Below are 14,600 nucleotides of genomic sequence, written 5' to 3'. Positions count from 1 at the left end.
ACAGGAATGGAGGGGCTAAAACTTTCTTGATATTCATTTTTGAATACAAAGAAAATTATAGTCCCTCCAATCTTCTTCGTTAATGTGACTAATGCTTGGAATTGAGTTGAACCAGACCTAGCACATCATGCTTCAAGCTAAACGAGTTCAGACAAAGAAAATTCAAAAAAGTTTTGGGTTATACCATGCCAGTCCGAAGTGTAAAAAACAGTGATACAGTCCGACTCTAAACCACGTCATGCCTTTATTAGATCGTACCAGTTCAAGCCCGTCCCATATCCTAAAATTATAGTCTCTCCAATCTTCTTCGTTGGGCCCCTTAGAACTAGAAAATAGCTTTAAATTGAGAGATCGAGTCGGTCATATTTATATATAATGGACTATATCATAACTAAGGTTGGGCCACAAACAGGTTCGACGGGGACGGGCTCGGTTCGGTTTGATAGGCTATCCATACCGATAGTACCTAGCATCAGGCTAAATATGCCGCAAAAAACGGCCGTGCGCCGACAATAAACGGCCGTGCTCTTGTCTTGGGCTCATGACGGACCCCGTGCCGGGATTCTGTCCAGATAAGATAGGGGCAAATCTGTCTTTGCTGATAACGAAGTCTAGACAAGGCCCATTGACAAAATCCACCTCTTATAATGGCACAGTTCCAAAATTTTTGGTTTCAACTCAACTCTCGCCTTTATCCTGCAGATGTGCCTTTTTCACCATGTCATTCAATGTGATACACGGGTTCGTTCTGTATAGCATCGAGATATATTTATTCTACCGAAACAGACAAATTTTCGTCTTGCCAGTTTACAGCTTGGAGGGGGATTGGTACCATCCCCACGGCTCATCAGAGATGTACTCCGTGACTTGCTTGACGCTCAGGTAGTTATCAATGCCCCTACAGATAAACAGCCAGTGTCATTCAGATCCCATAGCAATATCTGTTAGAAATGTTGTCGTTCCATGTTACCCACCCTTCTCCAAGCTCACGTCCAAATCCACTGCGCTTGTTCCCGCCCCAGGGAGCTTGGCAGAAGCAGGGTTGCGAGCAGTTTACCCAGATGCATCCAGCGTCAATCTCCTGTTGCGCAAGTTTCATTAGAGATGTGTAGTAGAAATACCCAAAACCAGTTCTGAGAGCAAGTGCACCACGAATTCCATGTTGCAACACGAAAATCGAATTGAGTGGTATGGTATCAAAAGTACCAAATTGAACCCTTCAAACGAGTGATAGCATGGACAGAAGCACAGAGCTATAATGGTGACCCCTTATCCCCCCCCACCCCACATACACACACACACACACACAAAAGTGCACTCTGAGTATCAGTCTGATGCAGTCAATTTGCCAACCAAATACTGTGGACCTCTTCACTTATACGTACCTCAGATAACCTCTGGCAGCGCTCCCGATCACCAGAAATTACAGCACCAGCCAAACCATACCTATCAAAAATTCAAAAGAAGGATACTGGCATAAATTCATAAGCTATGGACTACACATGACCTGTGAAGCCTGCAAAAAAGACATCGAAACTGCGCTAAAAAGAATCAGCTCACTGTGTATCGTTGGCAAGTTCGATGGCTTCATCTTCAGTGCTAAATTCTTTAACGCACAGGACTGGACCAAAGACTTCCTCCCTCCAGATTTCCATTGATGTGGTGATATCAGTAATAATAGTTGGTTCAATAAAGAACCCCTTCTCAAGATGCTGTAAAACATGAAACATTAGTTCTATCTCTCTATAGCATGCTTTTAGCATGTGGATCTTTGTAAATCCAAATGCAGGCCTTACCGCAGGTCTAACACCTCCAGTCAGAATAGTAGCACCTTGGCTTTTGGCATTCGATATGAACTTCTTAATCTTCTCATACTGAGAACACAAAAATATATATAAGGCTCCTATGAACAACTATAGATGAAACAAGGTAATCTGAAACTATGTGTATGGTTACCAATATGGTGGTGATTAGGGTGTCATTTTCTCATAATCCAGTATGACCATAAACATTAATCCATACCATAGCTCTTGCTGTAAAAACATACTAAAATATAACAAAGTAAATCTAAAGGTGGTGTTGGTCAGTGCATCTGAACACAGATCCTCTCAAAATCAGAGGAAGCTACATCCTGTAGAAACTAGCAAAAACAAGAGTGTACAACTACTAAATCAGAAGTACCAAATTGTCAAATCAGAAAGAAGCTACAAATTATAGCATTCGCATGGTGAATTTACATTTAGACAAAGTTTACAGCTACTATATCAGAAGTACCAAATTGTCAAATAAGAAAGAAGCTACAAATCATAGCATTGGCATGGTGAATTTACATTTAGACAAAGTTGACATGTAGTACCTGTCCTTCACTAACAACTGGCCCAAGCCTGCAACCCTCTTCAAGTGGATCCGAAACCTTAATATTTTTGGCCCATGCAACCATCCTCTCATTAAATTTTTTAGCAATTTTTGTCTGCAACGGTTTCATTGGAGGCAGAACTTGGTTACTGTGTTACTGACAACAATAACATAAGTACATAACATAACTGATTCATAATTGAGATCTGATTTGAAAGAGTAATATATAGCAGTAAATAGCCATTGTTAACCTATTCCTTCCAATCCCAATTGTTAGGTTGTTTTTTGTTCAAGTCGGTCAAACAGTGTCACATTGGAGATCAGGACTATGTCCTAAACTACTTGCATTTGGTATCAGAGGGAGTAAAAACAATCAAGTCATTGAGAATATATACTTCTAAATATACACCAAACCAAAGTGCACAGTTCACAACAAATTGAAGAGTGTGAACCTTAGGCAATGGGGCACATATATTGTTCAATATAGGTGTAAACCTCATAGTATACTGCTATATATTCAGTACAGCGATTTTGAAATGGTAGCCTTCTCGAATCAGAAGTTAACGGCACGGCGGGGTAAAGCTAAAGCAACACCACTCAAGGAAATATATTATGGTTGACAGCTATTATGTGTGAAAAGTATCCCAACTGCTACTGGCAATGACATATGAAACTTACATGGATAAGAAGACGAGATGTTGCGCTGCAAATCTGACCATTGGTCCAAAAGCACCCAAACAGAGTCCACTCGACAGCTGTTTTATATTTAGAACGAATGATCAATGATGGAAGTATAGCATAATCCATAATTCCACAATGAGCAAAGTATCAGCATAACTAAAGTAAGTTGGTCAGTGAATTTGTAAAAGTTCCCTTTCTTGGAACTAAAACTTATGTTCTACAAAGAAGTTCAGCCCTATATTTCTCAAGGTCTATGATGAAATCAAATCATGTAACATATACATAATGCATCAAATACTTTCTGTTTCATCTTTTTATTCAACTGGCATGCTGCATCTCTAAATTTTGTGCAAAATGCAGCTAATAAAAAGTCTGGTGCTGTGGTCAAAAGTCCAAACTATAGCAAGCATGTGGGTTTTCCCCACAACTTTATGGACTGTATTTTACAAATCCTAACAATCAATTTTCAAACCAAAATAATTCTTATTGTAGTAGCCTGATCAGGCTCAGCTGAGTATTTCTATGAAAATCCCAGAAACCGATGAAGGGCTTTGAAGGGTTTAGGCATTTAGCATTCTCATCAGTTAAATTCTCTGCAAATTGCAACAATCCACAAATACCAATGAACTTCAGGAATTTTGTAATCCTTAGAATATAAACGTACCTTTGTCAATGTCAACATCATCAAATACTACTATAGGACTTTTTCCACCAAGTTCCAGTGTAACAGGCTGTCAAGAAAAATGCAATGTTAAGGAATGCAACAGAATTTCCTCTTAAAATAGGGCACTCAAATCATACTTTCTGATAATTTATCAACTAGAAGAGAGCAAAACAACACGGCACAGCACATTACTATAAATAAAACATAATTCACAGACGAACCTTGACCATAGGAGCTGCCGATGCCATAATTTTCTTGCCAGTTTCAAAACTCCCAGTAAAAGCGACCTAAATAAACAGAAAACCCATGCTATGAGGAGTGCTCATGCATGATTATGTCATTATATGCAGAATAGTTTACCTTGTCAACATCTGGGTGTGCTGACAAAGGAGCGCCAGCATCAGGACCTAATCCTGTCACAATGTTCAAGACACCAGAAGGGAGACCGACTTCTTTACAGATATCAGCAAGCTCTAAGCAAGTCCTGGTAATTCAAAACGTAGGCACATAAAATGCTGTTGCTTGTAGCATGAACATGATATAACATGCTAATACTTACACAGAAGCCAGTTCAGATGGCTTCAGCACAGCTGTACAACCAGCAGCCAATGCAGGGGCTATCTTCCATGTAGCCATCAGTAGAGGATAGTTCCTGCAACACAAATACAAGTACAAAGTATAATGCTTTAGAGTCAGAATCAGAATAAGTAAAACAAGAACATATGAAGAAAACATAAATATAAGTAAATAAGTTACTTAGTCAACAGCATCTTATATATAGACATAATAGTCTGAAATGGCCCGCACAACAATTATGTGAACAAAGATAGTAACACAATAGTGAGTTTCTAGAAAAGAAGCGTACACTTATACTAGGACAAAGCTCACTGTCATATCAACATAGAAAGAATACTTGATATTGGCCAAACATTGACACAAGCAAAAAAAATTGACATTAACTTGGATATATAGGTGAGATTCAACACTGGATAGGAAGTACAAATCTGAATACTGGAAATATTTCAGAATGGTGATGAGGAAAGTTATCGAAATTAGGTTTAAAAGACTGTGTGTGGTTAGAGAATATGCAGTTTATTCGCTATACATTTATACAACCCTGAGATCTATGAGAAATGAAGTTGTATTACTGAATAAGGCACTCGCCTGTGAGTTTTGGTCATAAATACAAGTAACAGCTAAGTGAGGGGGAAATGAAAATACCAAGGAGTTATCAGCCCAACTACCCCAATAGGCTCTCTTCGGAGATGACATTTAAAAGTTTCCATTGGAAGAGAAACTGGGGAATTTTGCCTTTTATCCAAGGCTTCTGCCTGATCCGCAAAGTACTCAAAGCACCCAGCAACATCATCCTGATAAATGGAATACCAAACAGATTGTAATTGCAAGCTAGTGAAAATAAATTGCACTTCCATAAGGTGTCACATACCATGTCCCATGCTGCTTCATCATAAGGCTTCCCACAATCAAGTGCCTCTAGCTTAGCCAGCTCAGGTTTCCTCTCAATCACCTGAATAAGAAGACATTCTTATACACAAAATGTGACATATGTGAATATATTTGAACAAAACTTTGATGGCCCAGCCAAATGTTACAAGACTTTCTCAATTGAAGTTTAAAGAGAAAGATCTTTTGAGGTGTTTTGAAATTGGAGTTGATAATAAAGCTAACACACCCTGTATTGATGGGAAGTGCAATAGTTTGTTCACACCAAAAGCAGAACATAAGGATTTCCCCTGAATAGATTGGTTTACAATTGGAGGAGTTTAATTTGTACTTTCTGTGCCTCTGCTCATGTAACGCAGAAACAGTAATGGAGTGTACGGAAACCAACGTATATTTCACAAGTACGGGCCTGTTTGGGAACAAAGTTTTTGGAAACCACGGTTTTTGAAATACTACGGTATATTTTAGTCATGACAATACCACAGTTTAAAATACTACAGTTTTAGAATACCACAGTATTGAATACATAGAGGTGTTTGGAAGCAAAGTATTTTTTTGCACGTGGGAGAGATGTGCACGCTGCGTTTTACAGAGAAAACTGAGGTATAAACATAAGTTTAGAATACTTCAAAAGAGCTGCAGTATTTGTAATACTTTAGTTTTGAAAACAGAGATTTTAGCTGGCTTGCCAAACACCTTTTTAGTATATAATACTATAGTTTTTGAGAATACTGCAGTATTCTTCTAAAACTTTGAAAAAACTTCACTCCCAAACACCCCCTACTTAGTTGTCACACATTCAATCCACTCTGAATAACTTACTAGCTTAGGGGCTAGTAGGTACCAACCATTGGAAGCAGAGGCACAGCACAGGAGTGGTTTCTGGCCCAATTAGGCTAGAGCAAAGAGGACCAGCGTACCTTGGCGGCGATAGCGCGGAGGTACTTGGCCCGGACGGCCCCCGGGGCGCGCGCCCAGTCGCGGCCACGGTTCCTCTTGAGCGCCGCCCGCGCCGCCGCCACCGCGGCGTCCACGTCCTCCGCTGTGCCCGCAGGGATCTCGCCTGCGCGCGCACGCGAAACCCAGCGCATCAGCGCCAGGCCAAGTAAAAAGCTAGTAGAGTATAATAATAGAAGGCGACAGTGATCGGGGGAGCTTACTCACCGATGTGAGCCTCGGTGGTGGGGTTGACGACGGGGAGGCGGCGGCCCTGCGCGGGCGGGCGCCACTCGCCGTCGACGAAGAGCTGCCGCAGCGGGACCATCGCTGGCGAGGCCATCCGTGAGGACTCTGGCGATACGGATACCGCGACGGTGCGTGTCTGCGAGATTGCGGCCTGCGAGGAGAGTCGGCAACTAGACAGTGGCCTCAGTTGGTGGGATCGAGCGATCGGCACGCTACGGCCCTGGCGCTCTGTGCAGGTGGAAAGCGAGGACGTCTCCTGCTGTTGCGGACGCTAGTGCGGTGCGGCAGGCGGTTCAGCACGTGGCGGTTTTTGCTGGCACGTCCGTTTCAGATGCGTACCTTTTTCTGCACTAACGCTATCGTTACAAAACATGTTATATAATGTTGTGACCAATACAATGTTGTCTTTTTCTGACTAACGCTATTTACCCCTTCACTTTATATATATACTGGTGGTTGGCGCACGCCAGAGCGCGCACAATTTTTTATTGTAGGATACTTTTATATGAAGAAGGAATATAACTAAACTTGAATTATAACAATATACAATTAGTAATCTTCATGGTAAAGAAAGTTTAAAAACAATAATCGGATCATTGGCAAATATGTGAAAAAAGGATATTAGTTGAACATGTCTGCAACCACATATGCCTTTACCAGCATAATACCTGTTTTTCAACATTTTTCATGTTTTTTTGCACCACGAGGTTCGGACATATATATACACATGCAAAAAAAACTCGACGGCTGCAATGAAGGTTCTAGGAGCATAATAGAAACCATACACAAGATAATAGTGAACATTGTAGAAAAGACAACAGTTATGTGTTACAATGAGTTGTTCACAATTTGAGTTTAATGAGTTGTTCAAAACTTGAGTTTAAAGTACAGTCAACAAAATCACCACATGTCATATCTAGGTGCAGGCATTGAATCATTGATCTCACTGTTCCTACACAGTTGAACACTTTTTTTGAGCTTCTAAATATCGAAGAAAGAAGCTATAAAATGCATTGTTAAATTTATATATTATAATAAAGGAGGTAAACTATGTACTGACTGCAATTGGAGGAATGACATATAGGGCATCGAAGTACTTATAGGATTTAGTGTTCAAGGAAGGAGCCTGTAATACTAACCTCTTTTTTTTACATCAAAACAATGCTGCAGCGACTAAAGTTGGTTATTTTACCTTGGTATGATGTTTTAATCCCTTTTTAAAAGTGAACTAAAATGTTATATATTTTTTAAAAAGGTATCTAATAGTTGCCTCACTGATAAATTCATTTCTGAAAGTAAACCAGCTAACCTTTTCTAATACGAAAACATCCTTTCAATGATTTCATGGTTCACAGTTCAATTTGTATATAGTGCAATATGTGTTCATATAGGTAACAAAACACCCTTTTTAATGGCCATTTTAATAAATAAATTCAGGTAATGTAACAAACTGCCGCTGTATTAACATATTCTTGCTTATGTAGGATAGATTAGAGGTGTATGGCAATCAAATGCTACATTGTGGCCATTCTTAATTGGGATAGACAATAAAACTAATTGCTATATATATATTGTATCCATACATATCCATATGGTAAAAAAACTAGATGCTTGAGGGAATGTCGTAAAGTCATGCTATAGTCATTGTAACTAAACCAAAATGTGGTCACTGACACCAAGAACCTGTTGAGAAAGTAAAAGATTGTGATTTAGTATTTTAGCATATACTCACACATTTGCAGTATACAATGAGAAGAAGCAATGCAATACGCAATGAGAAGAAGCAACGAATGAAAGGCTGATGAGCACATTGACTTTCAGTTAAATGTGGCTACCTGTTATCAATAGAGGAAGGGTTTTAAAGAGAAGTTCTAGGATAAGAACTATGCTGAAACATTGAACTTTAGATTGACCATTCCTGATTAAAGTGCTCCAAGCATTGAGTTTTCAAGTCCTGTATCATTTGCGTCAATCTCCATCCAAGATAGCATTGAGAAGTGGTGCAGATGCTGCAGTTTTATCCATCGGAACCCCTTCCCTACCAATTGTAGTAGACAACTCTGAGAAGTAAGATGACAACACAACAGGCTAATGAAGCGATGAAGAGCAATAACGAGAATACCTTGGGCAAGTATTGTGGATCATTGAGGGTGTCATGGTGGTGACATACCTCTCCAAATTGGTATAACCATCACATACTGATCTGAGATCGAGCGCTTAGAGAGGACTCGCCGGTTTTCCGTGGAGGCCGTCGCCCTGTGGAAGCCATCACCCGACAGAGTTCCGGGGACATCGTGTGTGTCTGGAGACATCGTGTGTGTGGAGGCAATGAAACGATTCGACGACGTGTTCTATTTATTGCAGATCGATGTTTCCAGAAGCAGCAAGGCCACGAAAGATAGTGGTTACAGCGCACAGGCACAACAGCATCGGTCGGAAACAGGAGGCTGTTGCTGACGGGTGACAGCCACTGATCCTGGATCGAACGGTGGAGATTAAAAAAAGTGACGTGGACGCCGAATAGAAGCTGTTTCCTACTGGCTTTAAAGTATAGGAAATATAGAGAGAGAGGAACGTGTTAATGGAAGATCAGGGCTTCCATTAGTACCGGAAAGCCCAGCCAGATATACATCCACGCAGGTAGGCGTGCATCCGATCGTGCACGGTTTTGGTTCAGACAGATTTTAGGGTAAAACGTGAACCAAACCAGCGTAAATGATAACGAATTTTAGCGTAAATCGTATATATGTTTCATAACGACGAATGGAGCCAAAAATCACGGCGTAAAAATCACGCACGTCCGATCGTGCGCGGGTTCTGGCTTGGGCGGATTTTAGCATAAAACATGAACCAAACCAGCGTAAATGAGTATGAATTTTAGCGTAAATCGTAGATCTGTTTCATAACGACGAATGTGGCCCAAAAATTACGGCGTAAAAATCACGCGCGTCCGATCGTGCGCGTGTTCTGGTTCAGGCGGATTTTTGTGTAAAACATGAACCAAAACAGCGTAAATGGGTACGAATTTTAGCGTAAATCGTAAATCTGTTTCATAACGACGGATGGGGCCCAAAATTACGGCATAAAAATTGCGTGTGTCCGATCGTGCGTGGGTTCTGGCTCAGACGGATTTTGCGTAAAACGTGAACCAAAATAACGTAAATATGTGTGAACTTTAGCATAAATCGTTGATCTGTTTCGTAACGAATTACGACGTTTAAATTGCGTATGTTTAGTGTTAGTTTCCATGCATGTCGCATTGAAATTTTTGAACGTAAAACGCATCGACTGAACAAGTTATTATGTAACAACTCAAAAGGCAACGCATGGTTCAGCTTAAAAAATAAGAAACCTGTCATTTCATATCCGTGAACCCATAAATGGTATATAAAAGACGATAATGAATGACACAATGATGGCCAGGATGTTAAAAAGATCCATCATTCATGTCACACACATCAATCAAGAACGATGTCATAAATATAACAAAGATGGCAGATGCCATGCCATAAATCATGTCAATATATGTGCATTTGAACCAATAATAGAAAACACAATTGAAAAAACAAATCATCAGAACACTTGGCTTCTGCTATATCAGCCATTGTTGTGGAACTAAACTATATCTTAACTAGTAAATTGTGCGCACTCCACGGTCTAGAAAACATTTAAGTGTGTTTAGTGTATAGATCGGTCCACAAATAGTGGATGGTAGAAAGATATGACAGAGCCAATGCCATTTAACATGGAACAAAAGCCCCATATGCATTCCATTCCCTAAAAGATTTCTAAAGATCTCACAGAAAGAAATAAGGCCGTGAATCCATAACACTACCCGGTCATATCCTTAGGCTTGTCTGCAGTGGGAAAAAATTGGAGCTAGTCATCAGCAAAAAAGCAAGACCATTCCTCAAATAGGATTGCTATTCCAACCTAAGAACTAAAAATTGTCATGGTGTCATGGATGAAGAATACAATAGTACAAACATTATTACTATATGCATGATATAGCAATAAAACAGTGTCGTATAAATTGCAGTTATTTAATTTGCCAGAGATCACTTCATTCAAATGCAAAATGTAGAGGTAGCAATGTATATGCGCACACGCATAATGTAGACAAGGTTGTAACTACAACTGTATTTTCGCTATTTGTAATGCTAGTTGTAAATATTGTAAATTGAAAGTAGTGCAAACCAATTATGATTCAATTCTAATAAATAGACAGTAAAAACTTGATGGCTTGATATACTATTAAAATTAGAATAGGTAAACGTAAATATTTCATTATGTCATGGTTACTGAATTAACTTTGACACCCAATTTATATATGTAATGAAATAAAACTCATGATCAAACCTTTTTCATCAGAATTGTAGGTCCTCCCTTATATTATCACTGATGAACTCCTTACATAGTTGACAAGGTCCTCCCTTATATTATCACCGACCTTTCCGCCGACCAGGAGCCGGAAGGATGGGTTGCTCGACCCATCACTCGCGACGCTGCTCGCGGGTGTCACTTCCACGATGCACTCGACACCCTGCTACGTCGGGCACTCGACCGGCGTACTTGGTCTATCGAGTATCGCTGTGTGATCTTCCAGCCCAGTCGCGGGGTTTACCCGGACCGTTGGGAGGCGACCTGCTTGGTGCGCCGTCCGGAGAACAGTCTCCGGGGTGCGGAGATCTGCTCAGAGCACTACTCTATCTCTGAGCGAGACTCAGCTGAGGCGGCCATGCAAGGTGCTGTACGGCGTGCGCTTTCGCACTACTGCTCAGTGCTCGGCGGGTTAGCCGACGGTCTCAACCTGAAGTATTACCCCCGTCTAGGGATGAAAACGGACGGAAAACCCCGTCTCCCATTTTCGTATCCGCATTTTATCATCAGAAACGGGATCAGGTCCGGAATAGCCGGGAACGGAAACGGGAGCGGGATAAACGGAATTGCGAAAATGAACGGAAACGGAAATACTAACGGAAACTCATAATTTAATACAAATAGAGATGTTATTGATGTTTGACTAGTGACTGATTAACAGAAAAATAACATAAAACAAATATATATAGAGAGGTAACATTATATTGTTGTTTGGTTGCTAAATGTGTATATTTAGCTATATCCGATGTTGTTTAAGACTTTAGATCACTTGTCATTTGAAAAGAGCCGGTGGTTATAATGACCAATTGTGCTATAATTTGTCACCTAAATACACGAGGATTTAGTTTATATACTAATGCATATTAGGCTCGTCCCATATTTGTCAAATATGGAATAAATACGGGTTCAATCCGGAAAAAAACGGGATCCCGCAAATACGGACGGAATAAGCCTTCTCCCGTTTCCGTCCCGTTTCCATATTTTTCCGTAAATACGGAAACGGTCGGATCAAATGTAGAAAACGGTACGGGTCGGGACGGGATTTTTTCCGTCCGTTTTCAACCCTACCCCCGTCGTCCATCTGGCAGCACAGGAGGCGTGATTGTCTCACCTGTTGGCGAGGACAATCCTAGGTTGAGCAGCACAGTCAACCTAGCCGTCGTGCTAAACACGGAGCTGGACCATGCATTAGACGAGCTGAGTAGGGCTCGTGCTGAGATCGCCCAGCTGCGGGCTGAGCGCACGGAGCATCGTCACCTGGAGGATGGCTCCCCTGCTCCCGTCGGGACTCAGCACCCGTACCGCTCACCTCGGCGTGGACACCAGTCCTATGGCAACCCCGACTACAGGACCAAGATAAATTTAGAACCATAGATCGTCAGAGTCGGATCTTGTAATTAATACGAAAATATATACATAGAAGTTATAGTCTTAGCGTTAGTCTTGCTTTTAGTTAGTCTTAGTTAGACAGGGTAGTTTGCTTATCCTGTGCATTTATGTTTGTCATGATGAACTATGTTGGATTTGGATCTTTGTAATGACTGTCACCAGAGTGTGGGTATCCCCTGCATTTTGGTTTACCTTTTATATGTTAATGAAGTTAGTTATCTAGTTGGGAAGCCTTTTTATTCTACTTTCCTCTTTATCTGAGAAGCTATGTTGGTCTGTGTTGGAGATCAGTGAAGATGTTCATCTGTTCAGTGTTGTGGAAGAATTCTATACTCTTTTCTTATGCTGCAAGATTTGCAAGGTTAGTTCTGATGTGTGGTTGCATTCTGCAGATATCAGAAAACAGGTGCAGAGGAGGAAGGCGTGCTCAGCAGGAGCAGGCAGCACCGCAGGGTGAGGTGCCCCAGCAACAGCTGCTGCCACCCCCGCCCCCGATGTCCATCGAGCAGATGTTCATGATGCAAACTCAGGCAGTTCAAGCCATCGGTCAGACTCTGGCCGCCATTCAGCAGCAGCAGCCACCACCTCAGCCTCAAATGCCTCAGATGCCTAGGGACAAGCGTGCTGAATTCATGAGAGGTCATCCCCCAGTGTTTGCTCACTCTTCTGACCCCATGGATGCTAAAGACTGGCTGCACACAGTGGAGCGGGAGTTGCACACTGCTCAGTGTGACGACTGGGAGAAGGTTCTATATGGTCCCCGTCTGTTGAGAGGAGCAGCTCAGTCTTGGTGGGAGTCCTATCTCGCCACCCATGCCAACCCCGATGCCATCACCTGGGAAGAATTCAGAGATAGCTTCCGTCAGTACCATGTTCCTGCAGGTCTGATGACAGTGAAGGAGCAGTTCCTGGCACTCAAGCAAGGGCCTATGTCTATCAGTGAGTATCGAGACAGGTTTCTACAGCTATCTCGCTATGCTCCTGAAGATGTCAACACCGACGCCAAGCGGCAGTATCGTTTCCTGAGAGGCTTGGTCGACGCTCTGCAGTATCAGCTGATGAATCATACCTTCCCAACATTCCAGCACCTGATTGACAGAGCAATCACAACAGAGAGGAAGCGCAAAGAGATGGAAGATCGCAAGCGCAAGATCAGTGGACCCCAGCCTGGAAGCAACAATCGCCCTCGTTTCTTAGGCAATCCACCTCAGCAGTTCAGGCAGAACCAGCGCCCACCTCAGCAGCAGCAGTTTCAAAGGCAGTATCCTCAGCACCAGCATTAGAATCGTCAGAATAATCAGTCAGGAGGAGGCCACTTCCAGAGGCAGAATCAGCAGGCACCTCGTCTTTCTGCCCCAGCGAACCAGCAGAACAGTCAAGCCGCACCAGTTCAGGGTGGAAACAAAGCATGTTTTCACTGTGGAGAGCAAGGTCATTGGGTGATGCAATGTCCGAAGAAGGCAGCCCAGCAGCAGTCAGGCCCCAGTGCCCCAGCAAAGCAGAATGTGCCTCAGCCTGGAGCAGGCAACCGCTCTCATCCACGCTATAACCATGGGAGACTGAACCACTTAGAGGCTGAAGCAGTTCAGGAAACCCCCGACATGATAGTAGGTATGTTTCCAGTCGACTCCCATATTGCAGAAGTGTTATTTTATACTGGAGCAACGCATTCATTCATTACTGCATCATGGGTAGAAGCACATAATCTTCCAATAACTACCATGTCAACCCCCATTCAAATTGACTCAGCCGGTGGTAGAATTCGAGTCGATAGCATTTGCTTGAATGTAAGTGTGGAAATAAGGGGGATAGTGTTTCCTGCTAATCTTATAGTAATGGGTACTCAGGGAATAGATGTCATCCTAGGGATGAACTGGCTAGAAAAGTATTAGGCAGTTATCAGTTGTGATAAGAGGACAATCAAGTTGATGTTCCCACTAGGAGAGGAAGTGGTGACCGAGTTAGTCCCGCCTGAGCCAAAGAAAGGAAGTTGTTATTAGATGGCTGTTGATAGCAGTGAAACAGATCCACTTGAGATTATCAAGGTTGTGTCCGAGTTCCCAGATGTGTTTCCAAAGGACTTACCAAGTATGCCCCCTGAGCGAAAAGTTGAGTTTGCCATAGATCTTCTTTTTGGAACTGCCCCCATCTTTAAGAGAGCTTACAGAGTATCTGGACCAGAGTTGGTTGAGCTTAAGAAGCAGATTGATGAGTTGTCAGAGAAAGGTTACATCCGGCCAAGCACCTCGCCTTGGGCCGCTCCTGTCCTATTCGTGGAGAAGAAAGATGGCACTAGAAGGATGTGTATCGATTATCGAGCTCTGAATGAGGTCACAATCAAGAACAAGTACCCCTTGCCCAGGATAGAAGATCTGTTCGACTAGTTGAGAGGAGCCAGCGTGTTCTCAAAGATAGATCTGAGGTCGGGTTATCACCAGCTCAGGATTCGACCTTCAGATATTCCGAAGACGACATTCATTAC

At 42.1% G+C, this 14,600-nt stretch overlaps 1 protein-coding gene across 1 annotated transcript; it reads right to left on the bottom strand.

Moving 5' to 3' along the window:
- Positions 1-669: 669 nt before the first annotated feature.
- On the bottom strand, positions 670-6,458 carry AMADH1A (Aminoaldehyde dehydrogenase 1a). Its single transcript, NM_001164335.1, has 15 exons — positions 6,329-6,458; positions 6,085-6,227; positions 5,148-5,228; positions 4,922-5,070; positions 4,260-4,352; positions 4,061-4,184; positions 3,922-3,987; positions 3,701-3,767; positions 3,034-3,110; positions 2,357-2,470; positions 1,797-1,874; positions 1,561-1,712; positions 1,386-1,446; positions 975-1,081; positions 670-898 (listed from the first exon to the last, which is right to left on the bottom strand). Exons 1-15 carry the CDS (start codon positions 6,441-6,443, stop codon positions 808-810), a joined length of 1,518 nt encoding a protein of 505 aa, NP_001157807.1. The 5' UTR covers positions 6,444-6,458; the 3' UTR covers positions 670-807.
- Between the last annotated feature and the right edge of the window lie 8,142 nt (positions 6,459-14,600).

The sequence above is a fragment of the Zea mays genome, chromosome 4, assembly GCF_902167145.1.
Source record: "Zea mays cultivar B73 chromosome 4, Zm-B73-REFERENCE-NAM-5.0, whole genome shotgun sequence".
NCBI classification, from domain to species: domain Eukaryota; kingdom Viridiplantae; phylum Streptophyta; class Magnoliopsida; order Poales; family Poaceae; genus Zea; species Zea mays.
The sequence above is the reverse complement of the archived record's forward strand: the minus strand, read 5'-3'. Positions and strand labels throughout refer to the sequence as shown.